Raw genomic sequence first — 14,915 nt, forward strand, 5'->3', positions numbered from 1 at the left:
AATTATGCAGCTTTCTGTATTTTGCTGAAAAATACAATTTAGGATGCTGCGTGTTTTACGGCCGAAAATAAGAAACCGTTCTAATCAGGAACACTGTAAAAACTAAATATAAATCAATAGAAGAACACAATTTAAGCAGTGGCTGTTAAAGAGACACCGCTTAAAAAAAAGCAGTTGCACAACTTATTTGCATAAAACAGGGCAATTGTGATATTAATACGTTGAGTGATTCATCCGACGACTGAAACAAAAGCCAGTGGCTGCCTCCTAACACACCTTCGTGCATCTGCTGCACTACACTCCCTGCCACTCTCTCCGACCGGCGACCACAAACGTGAGTTGTAGGTGTGTACGCCATCATCTTACCTCCGAGGAGTCATTGTTGGCATCTGCCGAGGGGTCATCTGTGCCCGGTTTTCCTGGAGTCTACATCGAAACACAGTGCGAGATGTGGTCACGGTTTTGGGTTACGCTTTCCATCAAAAAAAAAAGTTGAAAACTTCATTTGGGCACGAAACTTCCACTCGCACTCCACTGACCGATTACAGTAATTCATTCACGTTTTCTTGGCAGAAGAATCGTCCGCACGGAAGCGCAGTTGTTAAGGGTACAGCCGCGGTGCAGAAAAAGCATGCGGCCCCCGATAATTAACATTCGGCACAAACACAAAGGGGCGCCTTTTTGGCGGTGGAAAGGAAGCGGACATTAAGGAAGAAAAACAGCCTCTGCGAGACACACGATCAAGCTCAACCCAGCTGAAACTCACCAGGGTGCTTCAACACAGGCTTCGCTCAAAGAAATTAAACCCTTAAAAAACGAAACAAAACTCACCTGTTGTTCGTGAGGCATAAAGGCGTTTTGGTGTCATTATTTTCAAATTACTCTTGTCCGATAGGCTACAAACTCTGGGTCTAGTGGCATGCAAATACTTCTCAGTCCATATATTATAATAATAATATGCTATTATTTTCCTGGGAAAGTCTCACCGGGGAATGGGACTTGGTGAAACTTTCCTTCAGGCACATTCTGCATCGGTATGTTTGGCCAGAGCGAGTTTGCCTTTGTCGCATTGAAGGAAAAAACCCACGGATACAAAGAGGTAAAACTCAAGTACTGCTAGTCAGGCTCTGGCTAGCTCTAACTAAGCAGGAACAAACCTGCTTAGCGTCCGAGACATGATGCAATTGGGTGCATTTGGGGTAAATTGGTCGTAGGCGATATAAGCCTAACACGATGGAGCAGTATTCCATGCTGTTTACTACTACTGTAATATCCTTGTGTCAATCAAATCTGCAAATGATGAAAAAGAAACATCATAACAGAATAATAATAGTGCACGCTAAAAAAGCACGAGTTTCATATAACACGTAAAAATGTGTGAAGAGCTCTAATACAGCCTTTGTGCAGATGCTAAATCGTCAGCATTTCCTTCTTCAGGAAATATGATCCGTATTGAAGATATCTCACTTGTGAAGTAGCAGGCTGGAGTGTTCCAACATGCTGACGTGTGTGTTCATATTCTCAGCCACGATCAATGTTCAACAGTTTTGATCATATATATATTTTTACAAAATAAGCACGTGAAATAAACAGTGCACGCGCCTCCGAGGAACATATCCCTTAACTCAAGTTATTATCTTTTACAGCCCTTTGCAATTCCACTCTCAATGAAGACATCTCAGTCTATGTTTCTGTATTTAAGTGATTTGTTTAGCCACGCTGGTCAGAAGAGAGACCGGGAGAAGTGGGGGCGCACTGGGAATTGTTCACAGCTCAGTGCACGAACCATTACGTCACCCGCGCCTCCTCCCCCAAGACATTAAAATTCATCACTTTCACAATCAACACTCTTCATACTGCACGGAAGTCCCACTGCCAGACAAATTATGTGGTGATCCCGCATTCGCTGGTTGGTGCACAAGCACAACCAACAGCAACCTCAATGGAAAAAATATATAATAGGTGACGTTTAAACTAAACTATTTTTTATTTTACCAGGTAAGGCCCACCGAGCTATGTAGCTATTTTTTCAGAAGCGACCTGGCCACAAATGATCGCTCAACGAAGTGGCTTATCACGTGGAAATTTAAAGCAGCCAAATACTCTAACAGCATGCTTCTAAATGTGGAGGGAAAAAACCGGAGGGACCTGGAGAAAAATCCACGCGACCACGTGGAAAACACGCAAACTCCAAATATACAGGTGTCAGGGTGGGAATTAAACCCACGACCTCCTGTATACCAGGCAAAGGAGTTAACATCTCGCCACCGCAGCACCCCTGACGTTTAGTGCTATGGCCCTTCTTCATAGCATATACATCCTGCAGCATATAACCGTGACGGCATTACAACGCTATGAAGCCGTGTCATTGCCTGAAACGTCGCCTATTATATATTTTCCAAGTCAAGGTGGTACCATTGCCGCTGGGAGCCTATGGGTTGTGGTCTCTGCGTTCGTAAGTGGGGTAAGCGGCCCAACGCACGCTGTTGTGTCGTTCTACGTTAAAAATAACGCGCCTCTAATTGCAGAGATCTTTTTTTTTCTTGAGCTTAATAGCCTCAGGGGTGTAGGAAAACTGGGCCACGCACGTTTTCCCAAGGCTACTACGATGGCGTTATGACGAATTTGAAAATAGCACGCGCATGTGCCGACCACCATCAGAGCTGATGAATGATTCTAAGAAACTAACGCCGCACGATGCATGCAGCGATGTGTAGATGCATGAATTAAAATAGATTTTTATGCTTATAATTAGGTGAACCGTACATCTCAACGGGCGGATTTGTTTTCGTATGCGTACGCTGTAACTCGTTCACACCGTGGCAAAGTCCAGTGGTAGCAAACCCACTGCACCTTTACATGTTCACCAATGTTCTCTCTTAAATAAACCGCATTAATGTGTTCATTGCTGCACAATCCTTATTACTAAACACGTCCTACAAGATATATAACGCGGCGATTGAAATTCATATTCAAGATTTTGTGTGTGCGTTATGTATAAACGCGAATCTCTTTGTCCCATGCGTCAGCGAGGGCTTTAAATTTTAGTCAACGCTCTATTCATCGTGTGGACCATGTTTAGCCATCATCAGTCATGTGCGGCGTGCAAGAACTCGATCTGTATTTGAGTGGAGAAGAATGGCAAACTTGGAAAGGCTCCGGAACCGTGGTTAGTCGCCAAGACGCACACAAAAGCAGTTTGTGGACAAGCAATAAAAAAACCTTGCAGGCAGTATCGGTTCTACAATCACCACACCGGAAGAAGACGAAAAATAAAAATAAACGATTGATTCTCAAATAAAATCATGACACCAAATCGTGGCAATTGAAAGACTCACAAAGCAGGGCAGAAACACTACATTCCTACACCGACCCATTACTGCTTTGGGGGGGGGGGGTGTGTGGGGGACATTTAGGGGATTCCCAAACCTGCACGTGCACACAACGTCAAAGTGACACATGAGCCGCAACCGTGCTCCTCCACCATTCCGATTCCGAACACAGCACCACCACCACCACCCCCCCAACCCACCGGCCTCGGCCATCTCTCAACGTGCTCTCCTACACGACGCGTCTTTGGCTAAGGGCCGGGCTCGCTGTCACCGCCACCGCCGCTGTCGCCTCGCAGTCCCCGCACAATCCGTTCGCCCCGAGCCACGGGGGTTTTGGCGGTGGTGGCGGCGGCGAGCTGGTCACCGTCACTCCTCGATCGTGGTGGCACGGCCAAGGGAAAAGCCACGGCAACAACGGTGGTGGCAAAGCGTCTGCTGCGGCTGACTGATGCAGACAATTACTGGGAGAAGCAAATTAATGCATTTCAACGTCACCCCCCCCCAACTCAACAACGGACTCCAAGGGAGCGGAGCTGGAGCTGCATATAGTTCTGAAGCTATCTGTCACGTGATTAAGACTCCTTGAGTGCAATGCCAAAGAAAGAGCCACAACAATTTGCCGAAATAACATCTTTAGCCATCAGTGCTACAGATGTAATTTGGGGGGGGGGGGGGGACACGGACACCTTCTCAACACATGTGTGTAGCAACAAGGCATACTTAGAGCACGCTACTTGGGGGCTATAAATACGGGGGTCTCTCTGTACTCTCGTGTTTGTTTTAATGAGGCACTGCAGCAGTTGTTACAGCTTGTACTGTAATAATGGTCACGGCGTGTACTCATTTGAGGAAACTTCACCAAGTATCAAGACATTTTTTCCATGAGGATCCTGCATCGGGATGTTTGATTCAACTCCATTTCAAGCGTACGTTCTTTCACGCGGGATTGATTCGGGCTACCCTGAGAAAACCCACGGATGTCATGGGGATAAGGCAAAAACTATTTTGATTTTACCACATAAGGCCCACTGAGCTATGTAGCTCTTTTTCAGAAGTGAACTGGCTACTAATGATAGCTGAACGAAGTGGCTTATCACGTGCAAATTTATAGCAGCCAAATATTCCAAAATCATATTTCTAAATGTGGAGGAGAAAAACCGGAGGACCTGGGAAAAAATCCAGACGACCACGGGGAGAACGCGAGTGGGTGAACAGAATGACCTGCCACACTGCCACCTAGTGGCCACCTCACAGCCCATCAGCTTTGGGAGTTTCACACATTTCTGCATGATCCACGAACCTCTCCTTACAAAGATATGTATTACAGGAGCGTTCACCACTATGCCTGGAACGTGTGATAGCCATACATACACGTGGACCATGATGTTCATCGTTCGGATGTACGAACATCTTGGTAGCAATACAATGTTCTTCACCTGAGGACGGCTGCTTGCGTTGTGGCCAAAACGTAGTGAGAATTGAATTTTATTATGTTTTATTTTTATTATTTTATTATTTCCCTTCTACGTGACTTTACCGAAAGAACCAAGAAGAGCAATACAGTATTTGACAATTTGCCAAGCTGCTCAAAGCTTTCAAAGTAAGGCCACGCCGTTTGAATGCTCACCAGCGTAAAACATCCGTGCACGTTGTACAGGGATGCTTGTGCCATCCAATGACCTACAATTGAATGCATCTGGGGAATATCTCAAAGGGAAAGGAGACAGAAGATGTTATAGCCTCAGCAGGGGTTACTAATATTGTCGAGGTCAGAGAAGCGAGACTTAGATGGTCTGGGCATGTGGCGAGAAGGGGTGCAGGGCAGAAGGAGTAGGCAGAGACCCGAGGGCGAGATGGAAGGATGCCGTGGGGCAAGATGAGAACATTGGATGTGACTAGCTGAGCAAAGCATATCATTTTTATTTATTTTACCAGGTGAAGCTCACTGAGCCATTAGCTCATTTTCATCCAAAACGCACGTTTCTAAATGTGGAGGGAAAAACCGGATGACCCGGAGAAAAATCCACGCGACCACTGGCAGAACATGCAAACTCCAGAAATACAGGTGTCAGGGTCAGGATCGAACTCATGCCCTGTTGTGTACCAGACAAGGCAGTAACATATTGTTGCCACTGTGGCACCCCAGCAGTGCATGGAGGAAAAATATTCAAGCAGTCGACCGCATTCAATAATAGGAATTTGGGCTTAGAATAATACACATGTCTCGATGTGTAAGATGATGGTTGTCTATGTAAGTCGACGAATCATGCACGTGTGAGTCTATAGATCTGTATGTGAGTCTACGGATCTCGATAAGGATAACACTGGTCAACACACTTTTTCTGGTATTCCAACGGTTTTAAGGTAATTTTGGGGTGCTGATTCCAAATCTGGCATCAGTTTTTGTCTATCACATATCAAATGTCTATCACATATCAAATATTGCATTTTCAATAAAAACTGCAGAAGAAAAATATTAAACAAAATGTGGATATCTACATAAAATGATATTATAAACACACTATTCTAAAAATACAGCACCATATTTTAACACTAAAGCAGTCACTGACTCGCAACAACTTGCAATCGTAAGTGACAGAGTTAATTTCGGGTAAAATCAATGAAAATGGGGTATGCCGATAGCATAAAAATAATATGTGATAGAGCAAATCTGAGATCAGATTTGGAATCAGTACCCTGAAATTAGTCTAAAACAGCTGCAAAAGTCCAGGCCAGAATTTTTTTTTCTTTTGTTGTTGACCAGTGTTATGGGTGCGAGTTGAGAAGGCACAAAAATAAGAAGGAGCAGCCGACCCCAATGCAACGATGGGGCTCGGAAGAAGGATGACCTTCCAGCATTATCACAGAGTGCACGTTCCACGGAGCGTCCGACAATCCTTTCTGACACTGCCCCCTCACTGCAACATCACCATGGGAACTGGGACGGGGGTGTCCAAGGTGCGCCGACTGCGAACCTTGGACTCAAGTCGCACGAAGCGTGGCCTGCGACACTCCCGTTTCCACGCTGAACCTCGCACGGCATTTTGACTGCTTGTGTTGTGGTGATTGCAAATATGATGCCTTGTATAAAGGTGTCAGTTTTTGTACCAGTTGAAAGGGTAAAAACCTATTACTATATTTTTGCCACTGGTAAAGGAGGTCTCATAGTGTAAATGCTTACCCCGAGCTCTCAATACTCTGATGGTGCGCTGTTTTTGAGTTGTACGCCTTTTGGCGTCATCTGGTCCAACATCAGTGGAGACTGGGCTCTAAGAAAAGCTCGGGTGTGGACCAATCAACTTCAAGGACAGTGCATATCATTATCATTATCAGAGTTGTTTCTTTTTTGTTTGCATTTTGACTGTTTGTGTTGTGATTATTGCAAACATGATCCCTTGTATAAAGGTGTCAGTTTTTGTACCAGTTGAAAGGGTAAAAACCTATTACTATACTTCTAGACACAATGTGGCAGACGTCCATAGTTAGAGCCAAAGCCGGCTCGACAACCCACGATCCCGACACTTGTTTCCGGCTCTTTATGCAAAGGGTATCGTGGGAGGAACAATAGTGTGTTACTGTAGTCATATTATAAGCCAGTCAATCAGTAATGTTTCTTTGAACGTTGCCTTAAGGCAACAAAAGTCTCTTTTTGTCTGATATCAAATAACCCTGAAATGTCCCCGATCTCAACAGATCTCGCAGGATAAGTTGGGTTGAGCCGTGTTAGTGCTCTGATTGGGTGAGTGCCTGGGAATGCCAGGTATTGTAGGCTTGAGCCATGAGGTGGCCAAGAGATTACATTATCGCAATGGATTCTCGAATCGATCCACGTAGCGCTTTGAGCATTAACTCCCTGATTTGCGTGGTTTCCTCCCACAAGCCTCCTCCCATAAGCCAAACACTCTTTAACGTAATTAGCCAAACATCCAAATCTGCACAATCCTACAAAAAAAAGAGTCTTGACACTCAGTGTAGCTATCCTATGAAAAATAAAGAGTTACTAATATCGACGAATCGAAGTCTGTTTCCCAAAGAGAGACGAAACATAAAATATAGGTTAGCCACTGAACACTGCAGCATGTACCGAAGTATAATCATTCTGGTGGGTTAGCACTGCGGTTGTATTTCTCCACTTGCAATAGGATTTACGCGAGTTCAAATATCTTTTTTTAAAGAGTCAATTTGTAACGTAATCCCCCTCCAGGGTCCGTGAAATTAATACCAATTTCTGGCAAGTCACCCTGTGGGTAGGCTTGACCCACCCTCCTCTAAGGCAATGTGGAATTTTCACAACTGCTTTGTGACTGCCAACAGACGTGAACATCCACGCTACGCTCATTTGAGCAAAAAAGACAACTTGCCTGTTGATAATGTTGAAAATGGGATTTGGCACACAATGCCTTCTTGCAGAGAAGTGACTCATACGGTCTAATAGGGGGAGGGAAGAGTGGTACAGTGGGTTCACACATGACGCTATGGACCCAATAAGTTCACGTAAGAGGCTCGTCTCATACAAACCGGTACGAATTCCTGCCCATTAACCAATCGGCACTGACCAGGGTGACGTGCGGTCAAACACTGCCCACGAACTACAAGCCATGGAGAGACCTTCATGCAGAAGTGCATTGGCAAGGGGCTGTAAATTATTAAAAACATGCACAGCCCTTAATCGTACGAGAGACAAGATTAAACAGACAGGACTATATTTGTCTATGTGTTGCCACTGGATAGATATTACACGGAATTACCCATCGCTCATGAACAGCGAGTTGGAACACAGTGATACAATTTGGAAAGGAGTATATGGACACAGCACACAACACAAAGAAAGTGCTGTGTGTATATATATACAGTGGGTTACAACACAAACATACAGACGGGGTGAACAAAACACAGCCTCATCACAGGGCCCAAACAACAGAGACAACATCGTATGTATCACATAATTGGTTACCCACTGAAAATAAAAAAAATATTTTACACAAACCTCCAGGATTAACACGTCATACAACATCCACAGCACAACTAGGAAGTAAGAATAGAGTCTTTTGCTGGGCGCTGTGGTGCATGTTTTAGAGTCAAAGGTTGGCGGATTACCGGTTTGTGAAATCAATGAGCTGACAGGTGGCCAGGAGATGACACTACAATATGTGGCTACTTAATCTATCTGTTCAGAACTATGCGTGTTATTCCACATTGCGCATACTGAAGACGTCTTATAATGAATGTGGTTAAACATCCCCTATGCAGGCCACTCCAGTCCAGTATCTTAAGACTCAGCGAGGGTTTTTCCCCTGGATAAACAAGATTTTTAAAAAGGCATTGCTTTAACAATGCCTGGGATCATACTTAATCGGATTGTCACTGGGCTCAACAATATGTTGGGTGATACTTATCTCAGCAGTTCAATTCTGATGATGCTAGTTGCAGCTACCAGCGAAACATCGGACGACCTGACTGATTGACTGCTATTCAACATAGAAGTGTGTTGGAGCAATAGAGAGTGGCGCTTTAGTTCACGTGGCAACTTTATTCAGTTGTGCTGGGTGGAGGAGGGTGTACAAAACACATTTGAATTGTCCTCACGTGATCTGACCTAAAAAAACTATTATGAATGACACTCATAATTGCCACATTCTTATTGTGAGCACCATTGCCTGATCACTAATTCCATACACTAACAGGTACTAGATTACTTTACGCACCTCAGCAGGGGTTAGAAATACGAACCACATTATCATCATCAGCAACCGTGATCAATTCACTGTTGGAGGAAGGCCTCCCTCCTATATGGTCCTGAAAGGCGACGATCCACCTCGCTCCATGGTGGTCATATGTTCGTGATATGTTGGTCATATGTTCGTGCTATGTTGGTCATGTGTACGTGCTATGTTGCCGCGAACCAGATCATCTGGAGCGTGCTGGAAATTGTCAGATCTCAGAAACGATGCAGGAACTGGATAGTACTGTACCTACTTGGATGGGTTAACGAGCGTGCACAGCAGGTTGTTATCGTGGGGGGCTGTGTGGGGGGCTGTGTGTAGGGTGCTGTGTGTATGGGGCTATGTGTGGGGGGCTGTGTGTAGGGTGCTGTGTAGGGGGCTGTGTGGGGGGCTGTGTGGGGGGCTATGTGTGGGGGCTATGTGTGGGGGGCTATGTGTGGGGGGCTGTGTGTAGGGTGCTATGTTTGGGGGGCTGTGTGGGGGGCTATGTTTGGGGGGCTGTGTGGGGGGCTATGTGTGGGGGGCTGTGTGTGGGGGGCTGTGTGGTGGGCTATGTGTGGGGGGCTACGTGTGATGGGCTGTGTGTGGGGGGCAGCAGCAGATGACAGTGCACCAAACTGCATTGTTCTACTCTACATCTATGCTCCCTGTCTTCACAGTCCCAGACTTGCCGCCTGAGAGGTCAAATGACGTCCAGGAACGACCAACAGCGTGGGGGGGGGGGGGCTCTCTCGTGCTGCAATGTATTGACAAAAGGACTCTCTCTTGCACGTTCGATAGTTGAGTTAAGCAACATAATCAAAGATCCCTCTCACTTAAAACGTAATTTATCACAGCCAATGCAATGATCCATACTGGGTTTTTTTTGGGGTCATTCCAAAATTATTTTCATGAACCCTCCACCACCCAACATGGTTATCAGGTTTACAAAGATAGTGTGTTTATCTTGTAATGATCAAATTCCAATAAAACTCCTCACCGGTGGCTTAAGATGTTTCACCACCGACTTTAACATCAAGATGCGACGTTTTGAATAAGGGCATCGATTTCTGAGTTCACTTCCTAATGGAGCTTAAAGCAGTCCAGGCTTTCAAATGAGGTTCATCTGGTTTATCTTTTCATAAGAGGCTCACCTGGTTCAGGCTCTCAGAAGCTCACCTGGTTCAGGCTCTCAGCTCATCTGCTTCAGGCTCTCAGCTCACCTGCTTCAGGCTCTCAGCTCACCTGGTTCAGGCTCTTAGCTCACCTGCTTCAGGCTCTCAGCTCACCTGGTTCAGGCTCTCAGCTCACCTGCTTCAGACTCTCAGAAGCTCACCTGGTTCAGGCTCTCAGCTCACCTGCTTCAGGCTCTCAGCTCACCAGCTTCAGGCTCTCAGCTCACCTGCTTCAGGCTCCCAGCTCACCTGCTTCAGGTTATCGTACAAGGCTCACCTGGTTCAGGCTCTCAGCTCACCTGCTTCAGGCTCTCAGCTCACCTGGTTCAGGCTCCCAGCTCACCTGCTTCAGGTTATCGTACAAGGCTCACCTGGTTCAGGCTCTCAGCTCACCTGCTTCAGGCTCTCAGCTCACCTGCTTCAGGCTCTCAGCTCCCCTGTTTCAGGCTCCCAGCTCACCTGCTTCAGGTTATCGTACAAGGCTCACCTGGTTCAGGCTCTCAGCTCACCTGCTTCAGGCTCTCAGCTCACCTGCTTCAGGCTCTCAGCTCCCCTGTTTCAGGCTCTCAGCTCACCTGCTTCAGGCTATCGTACAAGGCTCACCTGGTTCAGGCTCTCAGCTCACCTGCTTCAGGCTCTCAGCTCCCCTGTTTCAGGCTCTCAGCTCCCCTGTTTCAGGCTCTCAGCTCACCTGCTTCAGGCTATCGTACAAGGCTCACCTGCTTCAGGCTCTCAGCTCACCTGGTTCAGGCTCCCAGCTCACCTGCTTCAGGCTATCGTACAAGGCTCACCTGGTTCAGGCTCTCAGCTCACCTGCTTCAGGCTCTCAGCTCACCTGCTTCAGGCTCTCAGCTCCCCTGTTTCAGGCTCCCAGCTCACCTGCTTCAGGTTATCGTACAAGGCTCACCTGGTTCAGGCTCTCAGCTCACCTGCTTCAGGCTCTCAGCTCACCTGCTTCAGGCTCTCAGCTCCCCTGTTTCAGGCTCTCAGCTCACCTGCTTCAGGCTATCGTACAAGGCTCACCTGGTTCAGGCTCTCAGCTCACCTGCTTCAGGCTCTCAGCTCCCCTGTTTCAGGCTCTCAGCTCCCCTGTTTCAGGCTCTCAGCTCACCTGCTTCAGGCTATCGTACAAGGCTCACCTGCTTCAGGCTCTCAGCTCACCTGGTTCAGGCTCCCAGCTCACCTGCTTCAGGCTATCGTACAAGGCTCACCTGGTTCAGGCTCTCAGCTCACCTGCTTCAGGCTCTCAGCTCCCCTGTTTCAGGCTCTCAGCTCACCTGCTTCAGGCTCTCAGCTCCCCTGTTTCAGGCTCTCAGCTCCCCTGTTTCAGGCTCTCAGCTCACCTGCTTCAGGCTATCGTACAAGGCTCACCTGCTTCAGGCTCTCAGCTCACCTGGTTCAGGCTCCCAGCTCACCTGCTTCAGGCTATCGTACAAGGCTCACCTGGTTCAGGCTCTCAGCTCACCTGCTTCAGGCTCTCAGCTCCCCTGTTTCAGGCTATCGTACAAGGCTCACCTGGTTCAGGCTCTAATACGTTGTACTATGAGCTCTTCCCCAGGGTTCTCAATCAACCATCGCCTTTGATTCGTGTGTTATTATTACAAGACATTGTCACACACACACACGAACCCCGTGTGGACACACAGCAGGCTGCTTTCGGCAAATGCCATTAACGAGCACGTCAATGGCAGCAGACGCAGTGGCGTGGCTAGAACCGCGCCCGGCCACCTTTGTCTCCCCAACACTTGACAAAGCCCACGCACGCCGGAGCTTGCTACTCAAGGCTGTCTAGGTCAACCATTTAAGGCCGAGTCGACCTAGGGGACGGCTCGGCACAGGCTTCACAACAACCACGTGCCACCGAGAATCGAACCCGGGTTGGAACCCATTCGTCGCACGGCGCGCTAACCATTCCGCCACCGCTCCTTACACGTACACACACACACGATCCCACACATCCACAGAGCACGCTCACCTCGGGTGAGCAGTTAATTGCCCGTCAATTAACGCGGCTCATTAACACACAATGCACCTGCTCGCCTCCGACGCCTCCTCCTCCTCCTCCACTGTTAAGGCCTCGCATTAGTCTCGTCAATCCCAACAGCGAGCCGTACGTAGTCTCAGTGACAACGACCAACCAAATCGTCACCGCCCACGAGGAAAACATTTTACCCACCGGAGCCTTCTGTAAAAGCCTTCGAAACATAGTTTTTGATGAATAAAAATCCGCCTCGGACCGCCTCGCACCGGCCCCGTCCTATGTACAGTGCTTTCCCTGTCTCTCTGTGTGTGTCTGTGTGTGTGTATACACACTGTGTGTAAGCTACTGCACATAGACCCGCCTGTGCGTATCCGCGCTGGTAAATGCAATGAGTGCCGCCTACCCTAACTGCGGTGTCGCGCGCGAGGCCCGAGCGCCCCCTGTTATATTTCATACTACGGATAAACATCGGCGTAGGAGGGGAGGGGCCCCCAGAGGGCGGGGTTGTAAAGGGGGAGGAGCTGTCGATCCCCCTGCCCCACCCCCCACAGTCACGTGCGCGCGACGGTTTCTCACGTGGGGAGGGGGTTGAGTGGGGGGGGAGTGGGGGGGGGAAGTGGGGGGGGATTGTGCATCACGTGATATGTCCAAATATGGATATGCCGGAAGTGATCACGTGGCGTGATTCAGATGGGGGGAGCGGTGGTGCAGCGGTTAGCGTGCTTGCGATACAAACCCAGCGACCAGAGTTCGATTCCCGCTCACGGCCACCAACACCAGTGACGATTATCTGAGCCGGTCCCTGAGCCTCCCCTAGATCGACTCGGCCTCAAATGAGTACCCGGTGCGTTGTGTAAAATCATCGCCACTGGGGAGACAAAGGCGGCTGGGCGTGGTGCTGGCCCACCCACCCCCTCGTGTAACCATGCCGGCCTTCAAAGGTGCTCGCCTGCTGTTGCACTTGCCCCAACAGTCTGTTAAGGCTACACGGGGGATCTTTGGGTGGAGGGGGTGGTCATTGATATAAAAAAAATTAAACACCAAAGTGGCCGATTGTTGCACAACAAATTAAGTGTAATCTCGTAGTTTTTCCACGGATGTATGCAGGAATATAAGGGGTATGTTCACTTTTTTTTATTTAAAGCTTTCGTGACTGCAGGGATTCATATTCTTGGTTCTTTCGGTAGTAACGTAGAAGGGAAATAATAAAATAATAAAGCAATTTTTTTTACTCAAATTATAAAAATAGAAAAAAAAATGCTTTTTTTTAATTTCCCTTCTACGTGACTTTACCGAAAGAACCAAGAATATGGGTGTGTTCACCTTACGTAGTTTTTATGTAACTATCCCCACAAGTACAATTAATAATAATACACACTCAATGTGATTATCCACACAGCAACAGCCGTGTGCGAGCATGGGACACGACGGGAGGAGTGATCCTACTACCTTTAGCCACTGTCTAGGAATATCATTGTGTGGATTCATCACTTTTGCTTCAAACTTTCACGAGCTTTTCAGTCCTGAGGATTTCCTCATCGCTTACAGAAAGTGTTACAAATGGTTTAAAACGGAAGCTTCCCCGCGCACAGCAAGGCTCGTTATGAATTGTTTCATTTCCAGCGCCGGGTTGATTTTGACCACACTTGGATTTGTGACGTCACTTACCTAGGGGGGGGGGTCAGACCTTTGTGACGATGTGACGGGAGGGGGAGAAATGTGACGTCACATCAAAATGCGCAACTTTAAATAAATATAAACACGTTCTACTTACTTAAATAGACTTTTTAACAAATGTTTTCTCCTACAACATCAGAGTGCAGCGCCACATTACATACGCACTACAATGACAATAGTTAAGCGATTTGAAGCATGTTTTATTTTCAAAATGGAAATATGGTTTTTGGGGGGGGGGGGGGCAGAGCTTTGTGACGTCATATTTGAGAGGGGGTCTGACTTTGCGACGCCGCGACGAGGGGGGGGGGGTCAAAAATCGACCAAAATCGCGTGACGTCATTTATGGACGGCCCCTTAACGAATGAATCGTTAAATTCAGCCTTGCGTGTTCTCTCTTTGGCGTTTCTATTATCGTGGGACATCAGTAAATATAAAATAACATAAACACGAAGAAAAGAACAATGATAATAAACTTAAACACAATAACTGCCATCACCAAACACAGGCCATTAAAGCGCAAAACCAAGCAGAACCACAACAAAAAGAGAACCAATACAGCAGTAGGGAAATGAAACTGAAGAGCTCAAATTCTTAGTTCTTTCGGTAAAGTCACGTAGAAGGGAAATAATAAAATAATAAAAATATAAGAATTTTTATTGTTTTATATATTTTGGATTTTATTATTTCCCTTCTACGTGACTTTACCGAAAGAACCAAGAATATTAATCCCTGCAGTCACGAAAGCTTTAAAACAAAATTTGAAGAGCTCAAGTTGCAGGCACCATTAAAAAGCCAAAGATGGCGGTGGGATGGTATTGAATAACCAAGGACACTGGAAAACAATAAGTTAACAACAGCTTAACAAAGCAAAACATATATCAGATGACGCAAAAAACACTTTAGGAAGGCATTGACAACCTTCATTAAAGATTTGGAGATAAAAGCCCTGATCTTGTCCAAGTCAAGAACTTGGGAATGACTGTTGCCTCACTTGGCACACCACATCCAGTATAGCTACTCACTTTGGTTGTGGTTACAGAATAAGAAT

General features: G+C 47.0%; 1 protein-coding gene across 6 annotated transcripts in view; it reads right to left on the minus strand.

The window, feature by feature from the left end:
• EEA1 (early endosome antigen 1) overlaps positions 1–12,582 on the minus strand; it is a 49,810-nt gene extending 37,228 nt beyond the window's left edge. The window contains exons 1-2 of one of the 6 annotated variants that reach the window (XM_078598883.1): positions 12,386–12,582; positions 367–426 (exon numbers count right to left, since the gene is read on the minus strand). In XM_078598883.1, the coding sequence (XP_078455009.1) occupies positions 367–426; positions 12,386–12,415 (90 nt within the window). In that variant the 5' untranslated portion in view covers positions 12,416–12,582. Of the gene's footprint in view, positions 1–366; positions 427–12,184; positions 12,355–12,385 lie in introns of those variants that run through there. The other 5 variants (XM_078598886.1, XM_078598887.1, XM_078598882.1 and 2 more) reach the window with 5 other exon arrangements.
• Between the last annotated feature and the right edge of the window lie 2,333 nt (positions 12,583–14,915).

The sequence above is a fragment of the Lampetra planeri genome, chromosome 11, assembly GCF_965212315.1.
Source record: "Lampetra planeri chromosome 11, kcLamPlan1.2.h2, whole genome shotgun sequence".
In the NCBI taxonomy this organism is placed as follows: Eukaryota; Metazoa; Chordata; class Hyperoartia; order Petromyzontiformes; family Petromyzontidae; genus Lampetra; species Lampetra planeri.